The sequence below is a fragment of the Mobula hypostoma genome, chromosome 12 (assembly GCF_963921235.1).
Source record: "Mobula hypostoma chromosome 12, sMobHyp1.1, whole genome shotgun sequence".
NCBI lineage: Eukaryota > Metazoa > Chordata > Chondrichthyes > Myliobatiformes > Myliobatidae > Mobula > Mobula hypostoma.
In genome coordinates this window covers 84,642,732-84,670,396 of record NC_086108.1, presented here as the reverse complement: position 1 = coordinate 84,670,396, position 27,665 = coordinate 84,642,732, and the positions used below count along the sequence as shown (strand labels likewise).

The window sequence follows — 27,665 nt, the reverse complement described above, 5'->3', positions numbered from 1 at the left end:
TTGAGTTGGGGGGGAGATTGTATTACTGTATTATTTGAAGAATGCTAAGTAGAACAAATTAAGAAAGATTCAAGATTGTCGTTCTTCAGTACACAAATCTAAAGGAGAGCAAAATGATTCTTACTGTGAATCCGAGGTACCATTTTTAAAAAAAACAAAATAACCATAGAGAACAATCTTTAAAAAAAACAATAAATTTAAGTACGTAAGGGTAGCTTATACACATAGAATGATTGTACATAAAGTGACATTGAGTGCCAGACTATGTATACATGGGTGTTGACAGGAAATTATAAATGTCGTGGTAGGTGGGTGGTCTTATTCTTCAGTTATAGACAGGAGGTTCATCTGGAATACTGTTATCCTACTGGTGTCCTTATTTGAGAAAGGATCTTAATAATGCTGGAAATAGTAAACCTTCACTGAGTGAGACTTAATAGCTGGAATGTGTGGATGTCTTCAGGCAAGGTTGGACAGGCTACGCTCGTAACCAATGGCATTTCAAATAGTAAGGTGATCTTGGATGTGGAAAAGATGTTTTCTTGTGTGACAGAATTTAGAAAGGTTACTTGGTTTTTTTTTAAAGCAATCCATTTACGGCATGAGGTGCAGTTTGTTTGAGAGATCATGACTCTTGAACTTCTCAAAGATAGTGGAAGCAACATCTGAGCATTTTCAAGGCAGAAGTAGATAGGTTCTTGGTAGACATGCAGATGAAGGGGTCGGAAGAGGAGGGTGTGTGGTTACCAGCAGATCAACCATGGTATTCGTCTTATTAAATGCCAGAGCAGATTCAAAAAGCTATGGCCTCCTCTATTCATATGGCTATATGAAATATTGGGATTTCCTTTGACAAATAGTATTCATTGAAACATCACCAGCGGAAACTAGTCTTTATCTCTTTTGAAATAGATCCCTCTACAGCAGCTTTAAGCTTTGAGTGCACAGATTGATGCTGCACGAAGGGCCCTGATGAATGGTCTCGGACTGAAACGGCGACTGTACTCTTTTCCGTAGATGTTGCCTGGCCTGCTGAGTTCCTCCAGCATTCTGTGTGTGTTGCTTGCTGCTGCATGTTGATAATTGGCCTTTAACTGGATGTACTTTTACCAATGCCCTCTATAACTGAAGAACAATGGTTTCAGTATTGTATTCTATTTTTAGTAGGTCTTCTAGAATAGTTCTCCTGTGTTTTTAAAGAATTTTTCTCCTTGTTTTCAGTTATATCTGTCCTATTCCATAGAAAATAGCAAAGAGATCTTGTTATGTGGAGCATTATCAATGTAATGTTTTGGGGGTCAGTTGCATTTTCTTGCTGGAATATTTCCATTTTGAGGAAACTTGCGTTGAGACGATTGCATGATCACCTGAATTGTGTTTAATGAGTTTTTCAGGCAATTTTCTTCAACTTTACTTTTTGTGAGTTGATTATAAAATTTCTGAAATATGTTGTGGCATAATGAAGCATGCATCATTTATGGTTTAAAAAAGTATCATGTACTCACAGTTTGCTGTTTTAGCAAATAATACCATTTGATAGCTTAAGCTATTTTAACTGATGAATACAATTTTTTATTACCATAAGAATTGCTGATAGAACAGTTTCCATTTATGATCTTTTAACATTTGCATTGATTCCAGCAAATTCAGTGATTTAATGTAACATTGCCAAATATCTGCTCTTGAAACTTTGATAGTTGCTATTTTCTTGTTGACCATGGCAGCAAAAAAAGTCCTTTGGATTCTGATTAAATGTTTTAATGCAATTAACTCTTTATTTTTTTTTCCCCCTTATCTACCATTTCTTCTGTTTTCTTTCAATAGGTAGACTGTCAGGAGAGTCATACTTTCAGAAACAAAACCCAACATTTGGATGCAAGCATACTCAGAAACAAAGCGAAAACTAAGCCTTTGGTTCCGGAGATGTGCTTCACATCGGGAAGTGACCATGTTGATCTCAGCCTTCCCACATCGTACATTGAGGAAGATGGAACAAGCACCCTGATTACATGTGCAAAGTGCTGTGTATGTGTTCACGCAAGTAAGTGTTGGATTGGCTCTTTTTGTGGTATAAAAAAGGAAGCTTTGTATGAGAGCTGGAAAGTTATCTGCAAACTACAAATAATATGTACATCTCCGTGACCATCAAATTTTTTTTATTCATTGCTGAGTATTGCCACAGGAAAAACCTTTCAAGTATTTCATCAGTTATGGAGGAACTGCAAGTGTACAGAAGCTGCTTTAGCTTGATTTTATATAGATCAGTTGATGAATCATGACTATGCACATTAAACTTGAGATTTTTGCTTATTGAATATTTTTATAATTGCTTTTAACTAAAGCTAGAATTCTTCCAGGGCTGTTCCCAAAGATTTTTGTTCCCTTTGTGAAAACAGTGATTTGCAGTGGAGGCATCCTGGAGATTGGGAATTTAATTTTTACTTCATGAATACTATGCATTTGTTGTGCCAAAATGACCTAGCTGTGGGGAATTGGACGATATTGAATTCTTTCTTACAAATAATAGGAAAAAAATTGAAGTTTTATGTTTTGTACATTGGGGATATGGGAATATAGTGGCCACAAGCATGGAAAATGTCATTTAGATTTAATCAAGAATTTTTCTGTTTGACATATGAAAAAGACAACTCGTTTTTTGAATCTCATGCTTTGACAAATAGTTTTCACTTGTCTAAGAAGCTGTGCAGGTATTTGAATGATCCACAACCTGGACTCTGTTTATCTGCACAACTGTCATTTTTCTTTGTGGGTTAGAGACATACTAGGCGAATGTCAGTTTGTAATTAACACTGCAAGGAACTGTAGTACCAAGGATTTAACTAATGTTCAAATATTCCATCTTTAATGTGTAAAATGCCGCATAGAAATTTTACGTTGGGGACTTCCGGTAGCGCTCATGGAGTGAAGTCGCGTTCTTGACTCGCTCCATTACCTCTGAGTTTTTTTACTCTATGGTCAGCTATACTTTAATTAACCATTAAGGCATCAATTTTTATAATACTTTGAATTAAACTGAACTCTCTGACAATTGGATGATACTTAGATCTGCTATGTCTAAGAACGGGAAAAACGGCAAGGATGGTAAACCTTCGGCTAAACCGAAAGCTACGGATCTCCCTCCGACTGAATCACCGGTGACTTTGAAAGCGATATCGGAGTTAATTCAGAGGGAAATTTCAACCTCTGTTAGGGAGATGATTCGTACGGAAATTGCAGGCTTTGTTAAAGATCTGATTCATGCGGAAATCTCAACTAATTTCCAGAAAATTGCCGATTTAATTGATAAGATGCAAACATGTATTGCGGAACATCAGTCGGCTATATCTGATCTTCAAAAATTCGCGCAACAAAGTGAGCTTAAGATGGGGAAAATCGAAGAAACAATTAATGTAATGAAGAAGAAACTTGACTTTTTGACTTTTAAAAACTCTGACTTGGAATCTAGAATGCGACGGCAGAATTTAAGAATGATCGGCGTGAGAGAAGCCGTTGAAGCTAACAACCCCATGAAATATTTCTCTCAACTTTTAAAAGATGCATTCCCTACTGTATTTCCTGACCAACCACCGCTACTGGATCGTGTTCACAGAATCCCATCATACTCGTCTAGGTCAGATAGACCTAGGCATGTTATTTTACGTTTTCATTACTTTCAAGACAAGGAGAGACTGTTTCGATTCGCTCGATCTAAAGGTTTCATTGATTTTTCGGATCTTAAGTTCCGATTCGTGGAAGATTTCAGTAAACCAATCTGGGACCAACGGGTCCGTTACAGATCCGTGATGTCGGAATTCTATAAGATGGATTTAAGACCAGCGCTGCTGTACCCTGCACGTCTAAGGATTCGCATGTTAGATGGAGCCCTTCGTTTTTTTGATTCTCCATCGGATGCCCAGAGTTATCTGGATCAACTTTCATCTTCAACATCTTAATTGCCTTTTTTTTTAATTTTCTCCGTTGATCGGAGGCTGTGAATTGGTTGGTTTTAACTTTTCTGTGCCCTATTTGGGCAGAAAAGTTTACTTTTGATTTCTTAATATGGCTGCTAAACTTTCTTTTTAACTGCGTCATTTCTTTCTTTTCCCAGGGGATTCTGGGTGGTTACTTCCCTTTTGTCATCTTACGTATTTCCTGTGCGGCCTTAAATTTTGTAGTTTTTTTTTAAATTTTATTCTGTTTTGCTTTTTATAATCACTTTATGTTAATAATCCTATTTTTTTTTTGTTGCTGTGTCTATTCATGAGTTTGAGGTTTATTGTGGTTTTTTTTAATATATATTTTCCGGCTTTTGTTCTGTTCTGTGTGTATTCTAATTGAGCTAACTTTTTTTTTACTTATTTTTTTACTGTTTTACAATTAGCTGATCCTTTTCATATTTATACCTTTTTTTTAGGGAGCGTATACCGGAAGTCATGGGGGTAGTTTTAGCGCTTGCTTCTTTCTGGCGGGTCTGCTTTAGATTTTGCCTTGGGGTCTTGGGGTGGGGGGTGGTGGGAGGGGCTTCACGTTTTAGTTTGTTTTTCTTTGGGCTATATACATTATTGAAGTACTGGTTGCGTCCTTTTCCCCGGTATCTTTTGTATGTTCTGTTTCCTCTCCGGGTTTGTGGGTCACGCCTATTGTCAATCCTCCTTGTTGTGGGTTGATTTTAGGATTTATGGAGTCTATTATTAATTTTGTCTCCTGGAATACTAATGGTCTTAATCATCCTATTAAAAGAAAAAAAGTTTTTAAAGTGTTCCGGAGACTTAAAGCACAAATTTTATTTTTACAAGAGACCCATGTACGGAGGGGGGACAGACTACGTTTTTTCAAATTCTGGAAGGGACAACAATTTCATTCGAACTCCAATGCTAAGATTCGAGGCGTCTCTATTTTTATAGATTCCTCAGTTACTTTTATACAACAGGATATTATCTCTGATCCGAATGGTAGATTTTTATTGGTTAGTGGTTTACTATTTAATAAAAAAGTAGTTTTGGTTAATGTTTATGCTCCTAATATGGATTGTCCGGAATTTTATAAATCATTGTTTGATCAGTTTCCGAATTTGAACGAGTTTTCATTGATTTGGGGCGGAGATCTTAATACCTGTTTATCTCCAGCTTTGGACCGTTCGGCTCCTTTACGGACTTTACCTAATAAATCTGCAAATTTGATTAATTTTTTTCTTTCTGATTCTGGGTCGACGGACATTTGGCGTTTTCTGCATCCTCAGGAAAAAGATTTTTCCTTTTTTTCACATGTTCATCATTCCTATTCAAGAATTGATTATTTTTTTATTGACTCTCGTCTCATTCCTTCAGTGATTAAATGTGATTATGATTCTATAACCATTTCGGATCATGCTCCACTTAAGCTTTCTATTAAAATTATGGCCAATATACCAAACAATAGACAATGGCGTTTTAATTCGCTGTTGCTTCAGGACTCGGACTTTGTTAATTTTATGAATGAACAGATTGAGCTTTTTTTTACAATTAACCATACAGAAGATATTTCGGTTAACACTCTTTGGGACACTTTTAAAGCCCATATTCGGGGTCAGATTATTTCGTATTCCGTTGCTTTGAGGAAGAAACAGAAGCAGGAGGAGATGGCAATTGTGGACAAGATTAAAGAAATTGATAAGAAATATGTTATGGCTCCTTCTGAGGAGCTATACAAACAAAGAACTGAACTTCAAATGGAACACAGTTTACTACTCTCGTCCTCGATTGTAAACCAATTAAAGAAAACAAGAAGTGATTTTTATGTTCATAGTGATAAAATTGGCAAGCTGCTGGCTAATCAATTGAAATCTAATTATGTTAAATCTCAAATCAATCAGATTTATAACCAAAATGATCGATTGATATTGGATCATGTGGGGATTAATCAAACCTTTTGTGATTTCTATTCTTCTTTATATCAATCAGAGTCTCCTCGAGATTCTAAATATATGAATGATTTTTTAGATAAGTTAGACTTCCCTCAGATTTCACAGGATATGTCTTCTTTATTAGATACTTCCATTACAATGGATGAGATTAAGAATGTTATTTTTTCTATGAATCTGGGGAAAGCTCCTGGCCCTGATGGGTTTACCGTTGAATTTTATAAATGTTTTGCTTCTTTATTGATTCCTTGGCTCTATAAGGTTTTTGAGGCTTCTTTGAAACTTGGTAAACTTCCGGAATCTTTTAATAGAGCATCAATTTCTTTAATACTAAAGAAGGATAAAGACCCTGCTCAATGTGCATCTTATAGACCAATATCTTTATTAAATGTTGATTCTAAAGTTTTTTCTAAGTTATTAGCAAATAGACTAGAAAAAGTACTTCCTTCTATTATTTCGGAAGACCAAACGGGTTTTATTAAAGGTCGTTACTCTTTTTATAATATTCGTACATTGTTAAATATCGTTTATACTCCCTCACAAAATGTTCCTGAGTGTGTTATTTCTTTAGATGCCGAGAAAGCTTTTGATAGAGTAGAATGGCCTTATTTATTTAAGGTGCTTGAAATGTTTAATTTTAGCTTGAAATTTATATCCTGGATTAAACTGTTATATCACTCCCCTGTAGCCTCGGTTCGTACTAACTCTTTAAACTCACCTTTTTTTCCTCTCTTTCGTGGTACTCGACAAGGCTGTCCTCTTAGTCCCCTATTATTTGATATTGCATTAGAACCTCTTGCAATTGCTATTCGAGAATCTTCAAATATTACTGGGATAACTCGGGGATTAAAGTTCCATAAATTATCACTCTATGCTGATGATTTACTTTTATATATTTCTAATCCTGAGAGATCTATTCCTGCTGTTTTAGAGTTATTAGCACAATTTGGTCTTTTCTCAGGTTATAAATTAAATCTTAGTAAGAGTGAACTTTTTCCGATTAATAAACATCTTCCCTTATATTATAAATTTCCATTTAAATTGATTAATAATTACCTTTCATATCTTGGGATTAAAATTACTTGTAAACATAAAGATTTATTTAAGACTAACTTTTTACCATTAATAGACCATATTACTCAACTTTCATCTAAATGGTTTCCCTTATATTTAACTTTGATTGGTCGTATTAATGCAGTTAAGATGTTTTTTTTGCCAAAATTTTTATATGTGTTTCAGGCATTACCAATTTTCGTTCCTAAATCTTTTTTTGATAAAGTCGACTCTAAAATTTCTTCATTTATTTGGCAGAATAAGAATCCGAGACTGGGTAAAATACATTTACAGAAAGCTAAGAGAGATGGAGGTTTAGCATTACCTAACTTTAGATTTTATTATTGGGCTATTAATATTCGACATATGAAATTTTGGTTACTTGACCGGGACATACTATCTATTCCTAAATGGGTAGCATTGGAATTACAATCTGTTCAGGGTTATACACTTGGTTCTATTTTAGGTTCATCTCTTCCCTTTGATTCGAAACGCCTTAAGCAGGTCTCTAACCCGATCGTTAAATATGCTTTGCGTATTTGGTTTCAATTCAGAAAATTTTTTGATCTTAATCAATTCGGGTTAGCGATTCCTATTTTAGGTAACATATTTTTTCCTCCCTCTTTTACGGATCGCGCTTTTCAAACTTGGAAGACTAAGGGTATTTTACGGTTTTTGGATTTATTTTTAGATGGTTCCCTTATGTCTTTTGAACAATTATCTAATAAATATAACTTATCAAGAATACATTTTTTTAGATATTTACAAGTTAGAAATTTCTTAAGTACTATACTTTCTTCCTTTCCAATGCTTCCTCCTATATATATTTTAGATTCGATAATTAACCTTAATCCATGTCAGAAAGGTGCATCGGCTATGATTTATAATATTATTATGAAACTTAGGAAAGCTCCATTTGATAAGATTAGGGTAGATTGGGAACAGGAATTGGGGCTTACCATCTCTGTGGATGATTGGGGGCAGATTTTACAATTAGTTAATACTTCCTCTATTTGTGCTAAACATTCCCTAATTCAATTTAAAGTGGTTCATAGAGCACATATGTCCAAAGATAAGTTAGCGCGTTTTTACACGCATATTAATCCTTTCTGTGATAGATGTTCGGGGCAGATAGCCTCTTTAACTCATATGTTTTGGTCTTGCCCTACTTTGGAAACTTTTTGGAGAGATATTTTCAATATTATTTCTAAGGTATTAAATATAGATATCTCTCCTCACCCTATTACTGCTATCTTTGGACTACCTAAAATTTCTAGTAATCTTTCCCCTTCAGCCCGTAGAATGATTGCATTTCTTACTTTGATGGCGAAAAGATGTATTTTACAACATTGGAAAGAGCTTAATGCTCCAACTACCTTTTTTTGGTTTTCTCAGACGATTTTATGTTTGAATCTGGAGAAAATTAGAAGTAACCTTTATGATTCTTCATTTAAATTTGAACAGATTTGGGGACCTTTTATTCGATATTTTCATTTAATGTAATATTTACCCTTCTTGTTCTTTTTTCACTGTTTTAATGGAGGTCGGGATGAGGACGTGATTTTAAGTTTAACTCTGTTTGGTTTCAAGTTAGCCCATTGCTTTGCTTTGCTTTTAGTTAGTTGCACGGTGGGTTTTTTTTGGGGGTTTTTTTTTTTTCTTTTTTTTCCATTGATATATATAAAATCTAGTATACTATTATGTTATCTTGGTTTCTTATGCTTAAATTACATTGTTTGTAGTATTTTCTTTTTGGTATTGTTATCTTTTGGAATTTTATTATACTTTAACATTGTATTAATGTTTATATGGATTACCTTTTTTGTATACTTACTCAATAAAAAGATTTAAAAAGAAAGAAAGAAATTTTACGTTAAGGCACTTTTGACATTTATGTCGTCTAGCGTTCGCAAGATCACATGCTGTAAAAATACTCTTCTGATGTGATAATTTTCCCCTAAATATTGTTCCAGATTGTAACCTGAGGCAACTACTGATTAAGTATAAATGTTCTTGTTTTTATTTTCCTTAATTATCTGGCTGCAACAAAATCTGAGGTTGAAAGTTGATTTGGCCTAAAGCTGAGCAATTAGATGTCTGAGCGGGAAAATAATTTAATGGAAGTAGTTACAGTTGGTTAAAATATAATGCATTTGCAATGAAAGAAAATTATATCCATGTGAAATGTGTTTCTGCAAGTTAAGTAACATCTGTGGTGAGAAAGTTTAGTTAACTTTCATTTGAATTAGTGAGTGAGAGAGAGAGAAGTCATTGCAGGCCAGGAGCCATTTGAAAAAAAAAACAAGTCTCATCGGGAGTGAGTTTTATTTGAACCAGTAAAAAGAAGGCAGATATTCTAAGTAAGTTTCTGGTAAGATTTTTCTTTCTTTGTATATTAATACATAGCTAGTGCATTGAGATATGTGATATGTTCTTTGTTTTAGAGGTGGACACCCTGGGAGCCCTCCGGTCTCTCTCAAAAGTACATTTACATGAAGAACATCCAGCTGCAGCTCCTTTAGAGACCATGTTAAGGAACTGGAGCTGCAGATCAATGACCTTTGGCTCTTACAGGAAAATTAGGTGATATATAGGAGTTACAGGAAGGTAGTCAACCCCAAGTTATAGGAGTTGGGTAGCTGGGTAACTATTAGGAGAGGGAAAGGGAATAGACAGCCAGTGTAGAAGTACTCCTCTGGCTGTTCCCGTCAATAATAAGTATATCATTTTGGATACTGTTGGGGTTTTGGGGGTGGTGGAGCAATCCACTGGAGGAAGCTGCAGCAACCAGGTCTCCGGCTCTGAAGAGAGTGAGGTGGGGAAAGAGACGTGCAGTGGTAATGGGGGATTCCATAATTAGTAGAACAGACAGTAGATTCTGTGGGTGTGAAAGAGACACCTGGATAATATGTTGCTTCCCAAGTGCCTGTTTCAGGGATGTCTCAGATCGGGTCCAAGCATTCTAAAGGGGGAGTGTGAGCAACTCGAAGTCATGGTACAAATTGGCACTTAAGACATTGGTAGGAAAAGGGAGTTGGGTATAGGTAGAAAGCTGGAAAAACGGGACTAACCTGTGGGGTGTGAAAGAGACACCTGGAGTGATGTGGCTGAGGATGAGGCAGTAGAGTGTAGTGAGACTTTGAGGAAGGACAGACAGATGATAGGGCAATAGACACAAAATGCTGGAGGAACTCAGCAGGTCAGGCAGAATCTATGGAAAAGAATAAACAGTCGATGTTTCGGGCTGAGACCCTTCATCAGGACTGTGCAGTAAGGTCAGATGTATCAGTATTACAGTGGAGTAAAGGGAATTACAGAGGCATGAGAGAGGAGCTGGCCAAAGTTGTTTGGAAGGACACTAGCAGGGATAATGACAACAGCAATGGATGGAGTTTCTGGGGCAATTCAGTAGGCGCAGGATAGATACATCCCAAAGGTGAAGTATCGTAAAGGGAGGATGAAGCAACTGTGGCAGAAAAGGAAAAGGGAGGGCACATAATATAGCACAGATTAGTGGAAAGGTTAAAGTTGATATTGGACCACTGAAAAATGACACTGGAGAGGCAATAGTGGGGGTCAAAGAAAAGGCAGGTGAACTTAAGAATTTTGTGTCAGTCTTCCACAGTGGAAGGCAAAAGCAGTACACCAGAAATATGACACAGTCTGGGCAGAAGTGAGTGTAGATGCTGTTACTAAGGAGAAAGTGCTTGGGAAGCTGAATGTTGATTAGTCACCTGGACCAGAGGGACGACATCACAGGGTTCTGAAGAAGGTAGCTGAAGAGATTGTGGAGGCATTAATAATGATCTTTCAAGTATCACTGGATGCTGGAATGGTTTTGGAGGACTGGAAAATTATAAATATCACTCCACTCTTTAAGAAGGGAGGGAAGCAGAAGAAACGAAATTATAGGCCAGCTAGCCTGACCTCACTGGTTGGGAAGATGTTGGAGTCCATTATTAAGAATGCGGTTTCAGGGTACTTGGAGACACATGATAAAATGGCCCTGGTCAGCCTGACTGATCTGTTGGAATTCTTTGAGGAAAGAGAAAGCAGGAGAGACAAAGGTGAATTGTTGGATTTTGTGTACTTAGATTTTTCAGAAGGCATTTGACAAGGTAAGAGGCCATGATATTATAGGAAAGATACCAGCATTGGATAGAATATTGTCTGATTGGCAGGAGTCATGGAATGGGAATAAAGGGAACCTTTTTTGGTAGGCTGCCAGGGACTAGTGGTGTTCCATAGGGGTCGGTGTTGGGACCACCTCTTTTTACATTATATGCCAGTGATTTGGAAGATGGAATTGATGGCTTTGTGGCCAAGTTTGTAGATGATGTGAAGATAGGTAGAGGGGCAGGTGGTGTTGAGGAAGCAAGGAGGCTGCAGACAGATCAGAAGCATGGGCAAAGAAATGACAGATGGTTTATAGTGTAAGGAAGTATATGGTCATGCACTCTGGTAGAAGGAATGAAGGTGTGGTCTATTTTCTAAATGGAAGAAAATTGAAAAATTAAAGGTGCAAAGGGACTTGGGAGTCCTTGTATAGGGTTCTCTAAAGGTTAACTTGCAGGTTGAGTTGGTGGTAAGGAAGGCAAATGCAATGTTAGCATTCATTTTGAGAGGACTAGAATATAAGAGCAAGACTATAATGCTGAGGCTGCTTAAGGTATTGGTCAGACTGGACTTGGAATATTGTGAGCAACTTTGAGCTCCATATCTAGGAAAAGATTTTCTGCCATTGGACAGGGTACAGAGGTGGTTCAGCAGAATGATTCCAGGAAGGAAAGGGTTAATCTGGAGTTGAGAAGAATGAGGGGAGATCTCATTGAAACCTATTGAATACTAAAAGGTTTAGATAGAGTTGATACGGAAAGGATGTTTCCTGTGGTGGGTAAGTCACAGACCAGAGGGCACAGCCTCAAGATAGGGGGACATCCATTTCGAACAGACATGAGGTGGAATTTCTTTAGCTAGAGGGTAGTGAATCTGTGGAATTTGTTGCCACAAACAGCTGTGGAGGTCAAGTCATTGAGTATACTTTAAGCAGCCGTTGATGGGTTGTTGATTAGTCAGGTGTCAGAGGTTATGGGGAGAGGGCAGGAAAGTGGACTCCACAGTGATAATAAATGAGTCAGGATGGACTCAATGGGCTGAATGGCCTAATTCTGCTCCTTTAGCTTATAGTTTTTAAAAACGCAAACACGAGGAAATCTGCAGATGCTGGAAATGCAAGCAACACACCCAAAATGCTGGTGGAAACAGCAGGCAAGGCAGCATCTATTGGAAGAGTTACAGTCGACGTTTCGGGCCGAGACCCTTCATCAGGACTTTATGGTTTTAACTGTTTCAGGTTGAAGATCTTTTGTCAGAGCTGAGAGTTCTGATAAAAGGTGGTTGACCAGAACTGTTAACTGTACTTCACTGTCCAAGTATGCTACTTGATCTAACTTCAAACTGCTTTTATTATAGTTTTTGCGCTTTGATATTGAGGTTAGTTTGAAGCTTCATAAGAAATTATCTCCAATTTTGTCAGAGCTGGAATATTACCTGAATAATAATCAAATCTGTTTTCGGAAGGATGTGACAGCCTTGAAGTGCCAAGTTTTGCCTGTATTGGAATGGTTCAGCATTGGATATGTTAGAAGCATCGGTCTGCACAAACTCCAATTGTTCTCCTTGTACAGAACACGAAAGGAAGATAGGGTAAAAGTGCTCACGTAAACAGTTGATGCAAAACAGTTCCAGTTCCAGTTAGTGGAAGGGTTGAAAAACAGGGTACAATTTAGGTAACTGAAAAAAGGACATTTGTTTAGAAAAGTTGAAACCTGCCATTCATTGCCCCATAGTGTGTTTACTGTGAAAAGGGAACTGTATTGATCCTTGACTGGAAAATAATATGCAGATTTATGGAAAAATGACAGGGTAATGGGACTGGCTACATTGCCCTTTCAAAAATTTGATGTGAACTCAAAAGACCAAATGGCTGCCTCCTCCACTGTTATATTTGATCCCGATTTATTTCATAGTAATTGGATACAACACTATCTTTCCCCCTTTTCTGCTCTCGCTATACATCAGAATCAGATTTAATATCATCAACATATGGCATGAAGTTTGTTAACTTTATGGCAGCAGTACAATGAAATATGTGATAAATAAATAGAGAAAAAAACTATACACACACACCCTGTAAAATGTATTCACTCCCCTTTGAAGGCTCTCATGCTTTATTGTTTTACAACATTGAATCTCAGTGGATTTAATTTTTTTTGACGTTGATCAAAAAAGATACTTCTGTGTCAAAGTGAAAATGGATCTCTACAAAGTGATCTAAATTAATTACAAATATAAAGCACACAATAATTAGTTGCATAATTACTGGCCCCTTTCAAGTCAGTATTTAGTAGATGCACCTTTGGCAGCAATTACAGCCTTGAATCTTTGTGGATATCTGTCCTATCAGCTTTGCATATCTGGACATTGCAATTTCTCCTCATTCTTCTGTACAAAACTACTCAAGCTCTTCAGATTGCATGGGGATTGTGAGTTAACAGCCCTTTCTAAGTCCAGCCACAAATTCTCAATTGGATTGCGGTCTAGACTCTGACTGGGCCACTCTGGAACATTAACTTTGTTGTTTTGAAGCCATTCCTGTGTAGCTTTGGCTTTATGCTTGGGGTCATTGTCTTGCTGGAAAACAAATCACATGCCAAGGCTCAAACAACAGGAATTCTGCAGATGCTGGAAATTCAAGCAACATACATCAAAGTTGCTGGTGAACGCAGCAGGCCAAGCAGCATCTATAGGAAGAGGCGCAGTCGACGTTTCAGGCCGAGTTCTTTTGCAGACTGCATCATGTTTTCCTCCAGGTTTTCCCAGTATTTTGCTGTATTCATTTTGCTCTCTATCTTCACAAACCTTCCAGGGCCTGCTGCAGTGAGGCATCCCCACAGCATGATGGTGCCACCACCATGCTTCATGGTACAGATGGTATATTTTTGATCATATGGAGTGCTTGGCCTACGACAAGCAATTTTGGTTTTATCGGACCATGAAACCTGCTTCCAGCTGACTTCAGAGCCCCCCGCATGCCTTCTGGCAAACTCTAACTGTCATTTTATGTGAGTGTTTTTGAACAGTGGCTTTCTCTCGCCCACTCTTCCATAAAGCTGCAACTGGTGAAGCACCCAGACAACAGTTGTTGTATGTGCAGTCTCTGTGATCTCAGCCACTGAAGCTTGCAACTCCTCCAGAGTTGTCATAGGTCTCTTGGTGGCCTCCCTCACTAGTCCCCTTCTTGTGTGGTCACTCATTTTTTGAGGATGGCCTGCTCTAGGCAGATTTACAGCTGTGCCATATTCTTTCCATTTCTTGGTGATTGACTGAACTGTACTCCAAGGGATATTTAGTGGCTTGAAAATTTTCTTGAATCTATCTCCTGGTTTGTGCTTTTCAATAACCTTTTCACTGAGTTCCTTGGAGTGTTCTTTTGTCTTCCTGTTGTAGTTTTTGCCAAGATACTGACTCACCAGATACAGGTGTATTTTTACTGCAGTCAATTTAAACACCTTGACTGCACATGATTGTTTCCATTTATCTAATTATGTGACTTCAGAAACCAATTGGCTGCACCAGTGATGGCTTGGTGTTTCATATTAAGGGGTGAATAATAATGCAATCAATTATTTTGTGTTTTATATTTGTAATTAATTTAGATCACTTTGTAGAGATCTGTCTTCACTTTAACACAGAAACTTCCTTTTTCTGTTGATCAGTGTCATAAAAAGCCAAATTAAATCCACTGTACAGGTTTGCCCGCCATCCGAAGGTAGAGCGTTCCTATGAAACGGTTCGTAAGCCAGAATGTCGTAAAGCAAAGAAGCAATTACCATTTATTTATATGGGAAAATCTTGTGAGCGTTCGCAGACCCAAAAATAACCTACCAAATCATGCCAAATAACACATAAAACCTAAAGTAACACTAACATAGTAAAAGCAGGAATGATATGATAAATACACAGCCTATATAAAGTAGAAATACTTCTCTACAACAATTGCCTGCACAGATGTCCGTAGCGAAAGTCTCACGCAAGTGCTCTTGGCAGAAAATCTCACGCAAGCGCTGTTGGCATAAACACGTTCTCCAGTAAGCTTTAAACTATGAAACTGCCAATCTAAATAACATGTAAAAATACACAGCCTATATAAAGTAAAAATAATGTATGTACAGTGTAGTATCACTTACAGGAATTGGGAAAACAGCGCCGAGCACACTGATGATTGTGTGTTAGACTGAGTCGTCGCCGGTTGGGTGGTGTAGTGGCCCCCACCCTCCTAGCTGCCGACCCGATACATTGCCGCAAAGAACGCAGCAGTAGCCGGGAGGCACACAGAACATCTTTAAGAAAAAAGCCGAAATAGACATGCTGATTAATTAGGTGCTGCCAGGCACGTAATTAATTAGCATGTTTATTTTGGCTTTTTTCTTAAAGATGTGCTGTGTGCCTCCTGGCTACCGCTGCGTTCTCCGCAAATTGGTACAGTATCTGTCCAGGGCCCGGGGGTTGGGGTGGTGGGACACGGGGGTGTCATCTCATCGTCGATCAGAGCAGGCAGCTCATCTCCTATGACTGCCCGCCTCGATGTTGAAGGTCGAGGTTCGTCGTCTGCTGTGGCTGATGTGAAAGGCTTGCTTGACTGCTGAACCTCTCGCATTTTTCTATCACACAGTTCTTTGTAAGCACTCAAACCATCTTGCAAATATCCCCTAAACCTACGTACCCTTTCAAAATTAAAGTCGTACTTTATCATTGCAGTGAAAATCTCACGTAGTTGCTTCACTTTTGCTACTGCATTCGGTTTGGATTGTTATCCTTTCCTCTTCCAATTGCATCAGCTCTTCATCTATCAGATCTTGGTCATGGGATGCCAAAACCTCTTCAACATCATCTTCGTCAGCTTCCACAAGCCAAACTCACTTTGTCCTTGCTTCGTTCACCACGATCGAAACGCTTAATTATGTCTAGTTTTACGCTAAGTGTAACACCCTTACGAGCTCTTTCAGGCTTTTCCGACACCTTAGAACTCATCTTGCTAACGGCTGCTCAATGCAACATGTTAAAGCAATGCCGTTCCGAATCCGGGGGAGAGTGGCTGCTCGGGGCGCGCGCTGCCTTCGTAACAGTGAAAACACCTTCTGAAAGTGAAAACAGGGTAGTAATGTAGGTCTTTCGTAACAGTGAGGTTTCGTAAAGCGAACATTCGAAAAGTGGGGGACACCTGTATTTCAATGTTGTTGAAACAATAAAACACGATAACTACCAAGGGCAGCGAATACTTTTTATAAGCACTGTATGTCTATAAAATAGTCAATTTAAAATATGTTGTGTAAAAAGAGCAGAAATTTAAAATAAAGTAGTAAGTGAGTATTCATTTCTGTGCCACCAACATCATGGATGACCCTAACGTCAGCCCTCATATAAGCCTGTTAATGGATTTGGGGTATGATTTTAATGGGTTTGTACACATTAAAAATTTAATTATTTGCATTTTCCTATAAGTTGCGTGTGTTGAAAAGCTGTTTTGTTTATAAACTTCTAAAACAGAAAAAAATGTTTTTTGCTTTGAAGGCTGTTATGGAGTCGCTCCTGAAAAAATAACTGATGACTGGATCTGTTCAAGATGTTCTGCTAATGCTTTGTCAGAAGTAAGTGTCGTGGCACGTGTGTAATTGATCAATGTAATCCTTTTTAAAAAGAAAGAAATTTGATGATTTAGACAGAAATGTAGGTGAGTTGATTTCAGTTTGCAGACAACTCAGGAAGAGTCATAGAAAATAAAGAAGGTTGTCAGGATTTAGCTGGATATAGACCGGTTGGAAATTAAAATAAATGTTATATGGATTTAATCTGAATAGCTGTGAGAACTCATATTTTGCAAAGTCAAATGCAAGATGAAAGTATACAGCAATTGGCAAGACCCTTCAGTGTATTGATGTGTAGAGGAATCCACAAATTCCTTAAAGTGGTGACAAGACAATAAATACGTGGTAAAGAAGGTGTATGTCATACTTGCCTTCATCAGTCTGGATATTGAGTATAAAAGTCAGAAAGACAAGTAGCCATATAAAACTTCGGTCTGGCTACATTTGGAATTCTGGAAACCACATTACAGAAAGCTTGTGGAGTCTTTGGAGAGAGTGCAAAAGAGATTCACCAAGCTGTTGCTAGATTACAGAGTATTAGCTACTGGGGGATGTTGGATAAACTTGAATTTTTTTATTTGAGCATTAGATGCAGGGTGGGGGAGGGCAATCTGATCGAAGTATGCAAAAATTATCAGAGGCATGGATGGGGTAGATATTAGAGTCTTTTCAGGGTAGAGATGTCAAATGTTGGCGGGGATAACTTTAAATGGATAATTTGAAGCAGATTTGTGGCAAGATTTTTATTTTTATAGGAAGTGGTAGTTGCCTGGAAGACTGCCAGGAGAATTGCTGGAAGCAGAAGTGACAGCTGTGGTTGAAGGACTTAAGTGGATGAACAAATAAGCAATGGAGGGGTATAGACCATGTGAAAACAGATAGGATTAGTTGAGCTTAGCATCTTGAAAAGTACAGACATTGTGAGCCAAAAGTTTGTTCCTGTGCTGTCTTTTGTTTTTATCAACACTCAATTATATGATTTGTATTGTTCTATGGCCTTGAAATATAGCATTCCCTTCAAAGGTATCCATTACAATTTGATTGTAGAGGTTACCAAGAGATTCCATAAGTTATATATTCTTTTTGTAAATTACTCCTTGAGATGACGATCAGCTTCTGAGGGACTGATACCTAAAATAGACCGGAAATCAAGTCCTCTTATTCTGGTGCCAGAAGTATAATTATCTTGCAACATTTTAATGGCTTATTTATTCCTACTAGTTTGTATTTTAACAAATTATCTTCCCGTGCTTCTGCATTGTACTTCAGATTTTGGTCCTGTTTTTAGAAAAGTAAACATAAGCTCTTGTACTTGTTAAACATGTTTTCATAAAACCATGGTCTGCTAATGCAATCATTCTGATTTTCCAAGTGCCCTCTAATTATAACCTTCCTAATAGAGAGCTTTAAACTTTTTCAGCAATAGATATCTGGCCAACTGAACTACTGTTCCATGTTTTTCCTTCAATATTCTTTACTTAAAAATATTAGAATAGTATTAAAGAGTATTAAAAGTATTAGAACCTTCCTTTGTGCTCTGATTTGTTCCAGAATTGAGGGAATTTAGTAACACTTCTGGTCTCTGCAGATGCTGGCCAGTACTTTCAGAAAATTTGTCCAGTTTTGATCCTCTTTAATTTCTCCAGGAGCATTGTTGAATTTTGCAAGTAGTATTCAATTACTATGTTGAATTGGATAGTAAGTTGAATTTAGATTGTGACTGATGAAAAAGGAGATAACTATAGGGACCAGAAGTATTACCTGAGCTTACAAATACCTGAGTTGCATAGTGGTGCAGCAGGTGGAACTGTTTCCTCACAGCCTCAAAGACCCAGGTTCAATCCTGATTTCTGGACTGTGAAGTTCTTCCTGTGACCACATAAGTTGAGGGTAGCATGTTAGCATAACATTATTACAGTGCCAGTGACCTAGGTTCAGTTCTGCTGCTGTCTATAAGCAGTTAATTTTCATACATTCTCTCTGTGATTGAGTGGACTATAGGCTGATAGGTTTGTTTCAACACTGCACTGTTCTTGATTCTATGAAAGCTTAACACCAAATTTGATCACAGTTAGCTAGATGGGAAACCAGAGCTGTGGAGAATGTACTCGGGCAGATGTAAAAGATGTAAAAAATTCAAACTGCTGGAGGAACTGAGTAAAAGCAAAGGGACCATCAACATTTTGGGTCATAACTTTGCTTCAGGTTTGGGAAATAAATTGATTAACCAGCTAATGGTTGATGAAGCAGAATGTGAGGTTATACATGTTGATGAAAGTAATAAACAAAGTGACTGCAGTGCTGTACAAAGGCACAGTAATTCATGAGGTAAGTATGTAAATACAGCAAACAGTCCAAAATTCAGATGATATATTGCAAACCTATCAACAAAGATTAATATAAACCAAGGACACCTTGCTGTAATTGGAATTTTTTTTTTAACGATGTACTTGGCTTGGATTAGCTTGATTGATTCCTGGAATGACAGAATTGTCCTCCAAGGAGGAATTTGAGCAGCATTGGCAAGAAACAAGGTGATTTCATTGACTCATGTTCTGAAAAGGATTCATCAGGTTGATGCCAAGTGGCTGTGTCTTCTAGCTGGAGAGTGTAGGGCCAAGGACAGGGTGTCAAGATGGTGGGGGCGGGGGGGGGGGAGGTGGTGGTGGCGGCGGTGGCTATTCATTTAGAAGAAAAGTGAGATTTCTTTTAGGAAGAGTCTTTATAATTCTAGCTGCAAGGGCTCAAGTATTGAGATAATTAAAGCTGAGTCTAGGAGTTTTAATTATGAAGACTAGAGAATGTGGAAATAAAGTGGGAAAGTGGATATGATGACAAAATGAGCTATATATATAGATGAAGCATAATGTGAGGTTCTACTGCATGGCTGAGAAACCATTAATTAACTTCTGTTCTTGTGGTCAAATTTCTAGTAGTACAAGTTCTATGCACTTGAAATCAGTCTTGCTGATAAGACAAAAAAAAAATGGAAGTTTGTGAATTGTAAAGCTGAAGATCTATGTAGATTTGAACTGGTTTAAAATTTCGAAGATTATCAAAATGCTTTAAGTTTTCGAAGACTGATCTGTTGAGAAAATAATACTATTGCACTAGAAGCTAGTACATTCTTGTGTCTTTTGCATTTATACAGGATTGCTGTCTCTGTACCCTTCGGGGAGGAGCTCTTCAGAAAACCACCGACAACAGGTCAGTCTGTGGCATACATGCCAGATTTTAGAATATTATGCAAAGAAATGTTCTCGACAGATCTCCACCTTAAATTACCCATGTTAAAACGATGAAAGGTCCATCCAGGACAAAGCCAAGTGTGATGGTGGATGACCTTTTGATGCCCTATTCTCCTGGGGACACAGCTGCTATGTAGATGATTATCACTGGGTGGATATTTCCAGTGATGAAGCTGCTGGAGCATGTGGTTTGCATGGTAAGGCAGCTGTTGTGCATCTCTGTCATGTGCACTATAATGATATAATGCCTGGAATGCAGAAGAAGAGGTGGAATAAGAAAGAACATAGAATACTACAGCACCGTACAGGCCCTTTGGCCCACAATGTTATGCTGACCCTCAAACCCTGCCTCCCATATAACCCCCCACCTTAAATTCCTCCATATACCTGTCTAGTAGTCTCTTAAACTTCACTAGTGTATCTGCCTCCACCACTGACTCAGGCAGTGCATTCCACGCACCAACCATTTTCTGAGTAAAAAAAAACTTCCTCTAATATCCCCCTTCAACTTCCCAGCCCTTACCTTAAAGCCATGTCCTCTTGTATTGAGCAGTGGTGCCCTGGGGAAGAGGTGCTGGCTATCCACTCTATCTATTCCTCTTATTATCTTGTGCACCTCTATCATGTCTCCTCTCATCATCCTCCTCTCCAAAGAGTAAAGCCCTAGCTCCCTTAATCTCTGATCATAATGCATACTCTCTAAACCAGGCAGCATCCTGGTAAATCTCCTCTACCCTTTCCAATGCTTCCACATCCTTCCTATAGTGAGGCGACCAGAACTGGACACAGTACTCCAAGTGTGGCCTAACCAGAGTTTTATAGAGCTGCATCATTACATCGCGACTCTTAAACTCTATCCCTCGACTTATGAAAGCTAACACCCCATAAGCTTTCTTAACTACCCTATCCACCTGTGAGGCAACTTTCAGGGATCTGTGGACATGTACCCCCAGATCCCTCTGCTCCTCCACACTGCCAAGTATCCTGCCATTTACTTTGTACTCTGCCTGGGAGTTTGTCCTTCCAAAACGTACCACCTCACACTTCTCTGGGTTGAACTCCATCTGCCACTTCTCAGCCCACTTCTGCATCCTATCAATGTCTCTCTGCAATCTTTGACAATCCTCTACACTATCTACAACACCACCAACCTTTGTGTCGTCTGCAAACTTGCCAATCCACCCTTCTACCCCCACATCCAGGTCGTTAATAAAATCACGAAAAGTAGAGGTCCCAGAACAGATCCCTACTACCTTCTTTGAACAAGGGGACAACATTCGCCTCCCTCCAATCTTCCGGTACCATTCCCGTGGATAACGAGGACATAAGGATCCTAGCCAGAGGCTCAGCAATCTCTTCCCTCGCCTCGTGGAGCAGCTGGGGAATATTCCGTCAGGCCCCGGGGACTTAACCGTCCTAATGTATTTTAACAACTCCAACACCTCCTCTCCCTTAATATCAACATGCTCCAGAACATCAACCTCACTCATATTGTCCTCACTGTCATCAAGTTCCCTCTCATTGGTGAATACCGAAGAGAAGTATTCATTGAGGACCTCGCTCACTTCCACAGCCTCCAAGCACATCTTCCCACCTTTATCTCTAATCGGTCCTACCTTCACTCCTGTCATCCTTTTTTTCTTGACATAATTGAAGAATACTTTGGGGTTTTCCTTTACCCTACTCGCCAAGGCCTTCTCATGCCCCCTTCTTGCTCTTCTCAGCCCCTTCTTAAGCTTTCTTGCCTCCCTATATTCCTCAATAGACCCATCTGATCCCTGCTTCCTAAACTTCAAATATGCTGCTTTCTTCCACCTGACTAGATTTTCCACCTCACTTGTTACCCATGGTTCCTTCACCCTACCATTCTTTATCTTCCTCACTGGGACAAATTTATCCCTAACATTCTGCAAGAGATCTCTAAACATCAACCACATGTCCATAGTACATTTCCCTGCAAAAACATCATCCCAATTCACACCCGCAAGTTCTAGCCTTATAGCCTCATAATTTGCCCTTCCCCAATTAAAAATTTTCCTGTCCTCTCTGATTCTATCCTTTTCCATGATGATGCTAAAGGCTGCTGTGTCTCAGTCCATGGCCCTCAGCTCAGTCCACTCAACATGTCAACTATACTAGCAATAGTACCTCTGGGTGTGAAGTGAACTGGACTTGTAGAATTTTATTTTTCAGCTGACTGATATCAAGACTGTGTGTTCTTATATTTAACATTTATGCACTCTTCGATCAGATGCTTCTCCCTGTTTGCTCCCAATGCTACGGTTTCCTACCCCATCCATTCCTCGTTTAGTCTTGGTCACAGAATTACACAGCATGTAAACAGACCATTGGACTCAATTTGTCCATACCAACTGAGGTACCTACCTGATCTAATCCCATTTGGCCCACATCCTTTTCTGTCCGTATACCTATCCAAGTGTCTTTAAATGTTGCTATTAACCCAGCTCTACCATTTCCCCTGACAGCTTGTTTCAGATATCCGCCACCCTTTGTGTGGAAAAACATTGCCTCACAGATCATCTTTAAATCTCTCCCTTTCTACTTAAGTCTGTGACGTCTAGTTTTAACTCTCCAACCTTGGCTGCTAGTAATTAATGGTGTTCCTCGGGGTTCAGTATTGGGACTGCTACTTTTTACATTGTTTGTCAATGATTTAGAGAATGGATTTGATAGCTTTGTGGCAAAGTTTGCAGATTATATGAGGGTAGGTGGAGGGGTAGGTAGTGCTGAGCTGAGGCAGCAATACGATTGCAGAAGGACTTGGACAAATTGGAAGAATGGGCAAAAAAGTGGCAGATTGAATACAGTGTTGGGAAATATATAATAATGCATTTTGGTAGAAGGAACAAAAGTGCAGACTATTACCTAAATGGAGAGAAAATTCAAACATCTGAGGTGCAGAGGGACTTAGAGTCCTCGTGCAAGACTCCCAGAAGGTTAATTTACAGGTTGAGTCTTTGGTAAAGAAGGCAAATGCAATGCCGCCTTTAGAAGAATGCAGGGGGGATCTCATTGAAACCTACAACATTGAAAGGCCTAGATAAAGTAGATGTGGAGACGATGTTTCCTATGGTGGGGATGTCCACAACTCGAGGGCACACCCACAACAGTGAGGGGCGATCCTTTAGAACAGAGGTAAGGAGGATTTTTTTTTTCTGCCAAGGTCAGTGAATCTGTGGAATGCTCTGCAACAGACAACTGTGGAGGCCAAGTCTGTGGGTATATTTAAAGTGAAAATTGATAGTTTCCTGATCGGTCAGGGCATGAAAGGATCTGGCAAGAAGGCAGGTGTATGGAGTTGAGTGGGATCCAGGATCTGACATGATGGAATGGCAGAGCAAACTCAGTGGGCTGAATGGCCTAATTCTGCTCCTATGTTTTATGGTCTTAAATGTCAGAAAACTAACGCATATTTGCATTAAAGGTTAATAGGATAAGTTTATGCTGTACAGTTTATTTTGACTTTTTATTGTCTGCTTCCAGTCTTCTCTTACTAAAATGCAAACTCAAGGCACCTGGATCTCTGCTGACCCCAGAATTTCCTGTTTGGTCATGGGTTTATTGTACTGAGAATTTTTAAAGAATTACTTGTATTTCTTAGAAAACCATTCTAAATTTGAAATCTCCCTCTGAGTGATGGTACCATAACTGACCTTTATTGTTTGCTCTCCATAATCACTCAAAGGTGAATTCTTCTGTTCTTGCTTCCTGATATAAAATTATTATTTAGCATGTAAATAATTGCATGTACTTGTGTAAAAACCAGGTGGACTTGTCTATCGTTTTTACTTTTTTAAGCTATATTTTATGATTAATGAAGGATATCTTCAAGTTGTGTATTGTTTTAAATTATTGACTACCTTTTTAGAATATTTCATTGCTGCTTTTGTGATGTATGATGCATTTTTGTTTGTTATTTGAAAGCTATTGACCAGCTTTCATATTTTCTGTCCAAACACTGCATCCTACAGTATCCACTACCCCATCCATGAATTTATTGACATCTATCAAAGAACTATAAAAATCGTACATTTAGAATAGCATTATCTAAATAGTAAAATACACTGTTCAAATCAAATGCATATAAAGCCGGTAATGTTAAAACTAAGTTTACAGTGAAATTGTAAAAATAGTGATAAGCCAAAACTTGGCATTACTATTACTTTAGCTAAATAGAAAATAGAACTATTAATTTCAAATAATTTTCAAACAATATACAATAGCTGTCATAATATATTTTAAATGATATGTACAATATTTTAATCAAGGGAGTTAAATAATCTCCTTGACATGTTTAACTAGTTCTGACAATGTTACAGAACACTCACAATTCTACTTGGCTCTTCTCATCCTATACAAGAAACAGTATACATTTCCCTTAAGCTAGATTGCAACCATTTACAATAACATTTAGGCTCCGCAAGTGCACACTGGGTTGTGTCCCACAAAGACAAAAAGGGGAGGGGAAAACAGGGTTGCTGTGGTAGCATAGTGATTAGCACAATGCTTTTCTGTACCAGTGACCTGGGTTCAATTCCTGAGGAGACTGAGGTCCTTTAACATCTGCCAGATGATGCTGAGGATGTTCTACAAGTCTGTGGTGGCCAGTGCTATCATGTTTGCTGTTGTGTGCTGGGGCAGCAGGCTGAGGGTAGCAGACACCAACAGAATCAACAAACTCATTCGTAAGGCCAGTGATGTTGCGGGGATGGAACTGGACTCTCTGACGGTGGTGTCTGAAAAGAGGATGCTGTCCAAGTTGCATGCCACCTTGGACAATGTCTCTCATCCACTACATAATGTACTGGGTGGACACAGGAGTACATTAGTACATTTAGCCAGAGACTCATTCCACTGAGATGCAACACAGAGCGTCATAGGAAGTCATTCCTGCCTGTGGCCATCAAACTTTACAACTCCTCCCTTGGAGGGTCAGACACCCTGAGCCAATAGGCTGGTCCTGGACTTATTTCCTGGCATAGTTTACTTTTTACTATTTAACTATTTATGGTGCAATTGTAACATAGAAACATAGAAAATAGGTGCAGGAGTAGGCCATTCGGCCCTTCGAGCCTGCACCGCCATTCAGTATGACCGTGGCTGATCATCCAACTCAGAACCCTGTACCAGCCTTCCCTCCATATCCCCGATCCCTTTAGCCACAAGGGCCATATCTAACTCCCTCTTAAATATAGCCAATGAACTGGCCTCAACTGTTTCCTGTGGCAGAGAATTCCACAGATTCACCACCCTCTGTGTGAAGAAGTTTTTCCTAATCTTGGTCCTAAAAGGCTTCCCCTTTATCCTCAAACTGTGACCCTCGTTCTGGACTTCCCCAACATCTGGAACAATCTTCCTGCATCTAGCCTGTCCAATCCCTTTAGGATTTTATACGTTTCAATAAGATCCTCCCCTCAATCTTCTAAATTCCAGAGAGTATAAGCCTAGTCGATCTCGTCTTTCATCGTATGAAAGTCCTGCCATCCCAGGGATCAATCTGGTGAACCTTCTTTGTACTCCTCTATGGCAAGAATGTCTTTCCTCAGATTAGAGGACCAAAACTGCACACAGTACTCCAGGTGTGGTCTCACCAAGGCCTTGTACAACTGCAGTAGTACCTCCCTGCTCCTGTACTCGAATCCTCTTGCTATGAATGCCAGCATACCATTCGCCTTTTTCACCGCCTGCTGTACCTGCATGCCCACTTTCAATGACTGGTGTATAATGACACCCAGGTCTCATTGCACCTTCCCTTTTCCTAATCAGCCACCAGTCAGATAATAATCTGTTTTCCTGTTTTTGCCACCAAAGTGGATAACCTCACACTTATCCACATTAAATTGCATCTGCCATGAAGTTGCCCACTCACCTAACCTATCCAAGTCACCCTGCATCCTCTTTGCATCCTCCTGACAGCTAACACTGCCACCCAGCTCCGTGTTATCCGCAAACTTGGAGATGCTGCATTTAATTCCCTCATCTAAGTCATTAATATATATTGTAACGAAAACCAATTTCCCCCGGGATCAATAATGTATGACTATGACTACTATGACTGTTCTTGCTACTGCCTTTATGTTCTTCTTGAGATTGCGTGGATTTCCTCCAGGTGCTCCAGTTTCCTCCCACAGTCCAAAGATGTACCAGTTGATAGGTTCAGTGGTCATTGTAAATTGTCCTGTGATTGGGCTAGGATTAATCAGGGGGGAATTGCTGGGCAATATGGCTCAAAAGGCCAGAGGGTCTAATCCACACTGTATTTCAATTTAAAAAAACATAGAAAAGGGGATGTAGGGAGAAGGATTGTAGAGGGCAATGTTTTTTTTCTCTCTTATCTGTGTGTGAATGTGAGTAAGAAAAGGAATTTCAAAGTGTGGATAACTAACGTGGTATGTTGGAGAAGGTGTGGCTCCAAGGAGGCAAATCATTTCCATATTTTTTGGGATTGCCCTAAATTAAGTTTATATTGGAAAGGTATTCACAGAACATTAGTTAAGGTATTTAAGGCTCAGATACCTCTGAACTTGGAGACTCTCTATTTGGGGCATGTATTGTTTTTGGAACAGAAGAAAGATATAAAGCTGCTGCAGGCCCTTTTAGCGGCAAGTAAGAAATCAATCACCAGGAAGTGGCTAAATCCAACGTCACCTACATTAGAAGATTGGCATGAAATTATTCTGGAAATACGAACGTTTGTATTTAAAATGGAAAAGATGACTTACTCTCTCAGAATTCAAAATGAAATTTTTAAAAATCAAATTTGGAACAAATGGATTGAATTTATAACCCCAATGCAAGCAGACTTTAGATGACTCTCCTAAAGGTTCATACTGCTTTCCTCATCAATATAGTAATAGGGTTAACGTAACCTCCCTTGGTTCGAATGTTCACTGTTTTATTTCTGGAAAATGTGGAATTAATACAAGAAAAAGATTTGGTGGAAAAAATGATAAAATTAAGTAAATAAGTACGCAAGGATTGGATAAGTATGTCTGTAAATGGCTTTCTGGGCAGTTGGGGCTGTTGATTGAGTGGGTGGGGACTTTGGCATGGAGGAGCCTAGTAGTTTGGGAAGGGTTAGTTTGTAGCCTATGGCTGCGAAAGGGAGAGGGGGGCGTTGAGATTGAAGGGGGAGGGCGGGAGACTGTGGAATACTCCAGAAGTAAGGGTAGCCAAAAAAGGGGTGCATCAAGTGAAAGACCTGAAGTAATGGGGGACAACAAATTGAGGAAAGTGGGTGAATTGGAGGAATTTATAGTTCTGTATAAAATTAAAGGTCAGAAGGAAGGAGGAGGAGGATTTAGAGCCCTTAATCCTTTGAAAGTGGCAGCAGCAGCATTAGAGAACCAAATAGGTAAAGGATTCCAGGCCAAGATTTTGTCTAATGGATTGCTGAAAATTTGTTGCAAAGATACTGACCAATATAACAGTGCTAAAATGGTGGGAAAATTTTTTGTGAAAGTGGAGTGTATTACTCTGAAAGAAAGGAATTTAGTATGGCATGACTGAAAAGGAAATTTTGGACAATATTAAAGGTGGTCGAGTGATTGAAGCCAAACGATTAAAATCGAGAGAAAGTAGTAATTGGGATTCCCCTGTTCTTCTGGTTTTTGCAGGTGATGTTCTTCAAACTAGAGTCTATCTTGGGTGCATGTCTTATCAAGTTAGAGAATACATTAGGCCTCCCTTACGCTGTTATAATTGTCAGAGATTTGGACATGTTGCTGGTTCATGTGG

General features: G+C 38.9%; 1 protein-coding gene across 4 annotated transcripts in view; it reads left to right on the top strand.

Annotated features, from left to right (window-relative positions):
* Window positions 1-27,665, top strand: part of LOC134354972 (lysine-specific demethylase 4A-like) — a 98,361-nt gene that overhangs the window by 50,342 nt on the left and 20,354 nt on the right. For all 4 annotated transcript variants that reach the window (XM_063064551.1, XM_063064553.1, XM_063064552.1 and 1 more), the window contains exons 14-16: window positions 1,825-2,041; window positions 16,586-16,662; window positions 19,811-19,866. In XM_063064551.1, the coding sequence (XP_062920621.1) occupies window positions 1,825-2,041; window positions 16,586-16,662; window positions 19,811-19,866 (350 nt within the window). The remainder of the gene's footprint in view (window positions 1-1,824; window positions 2,042-16,585; window positions 16,663-19,810; window positions 19,867-27,665) is intronic.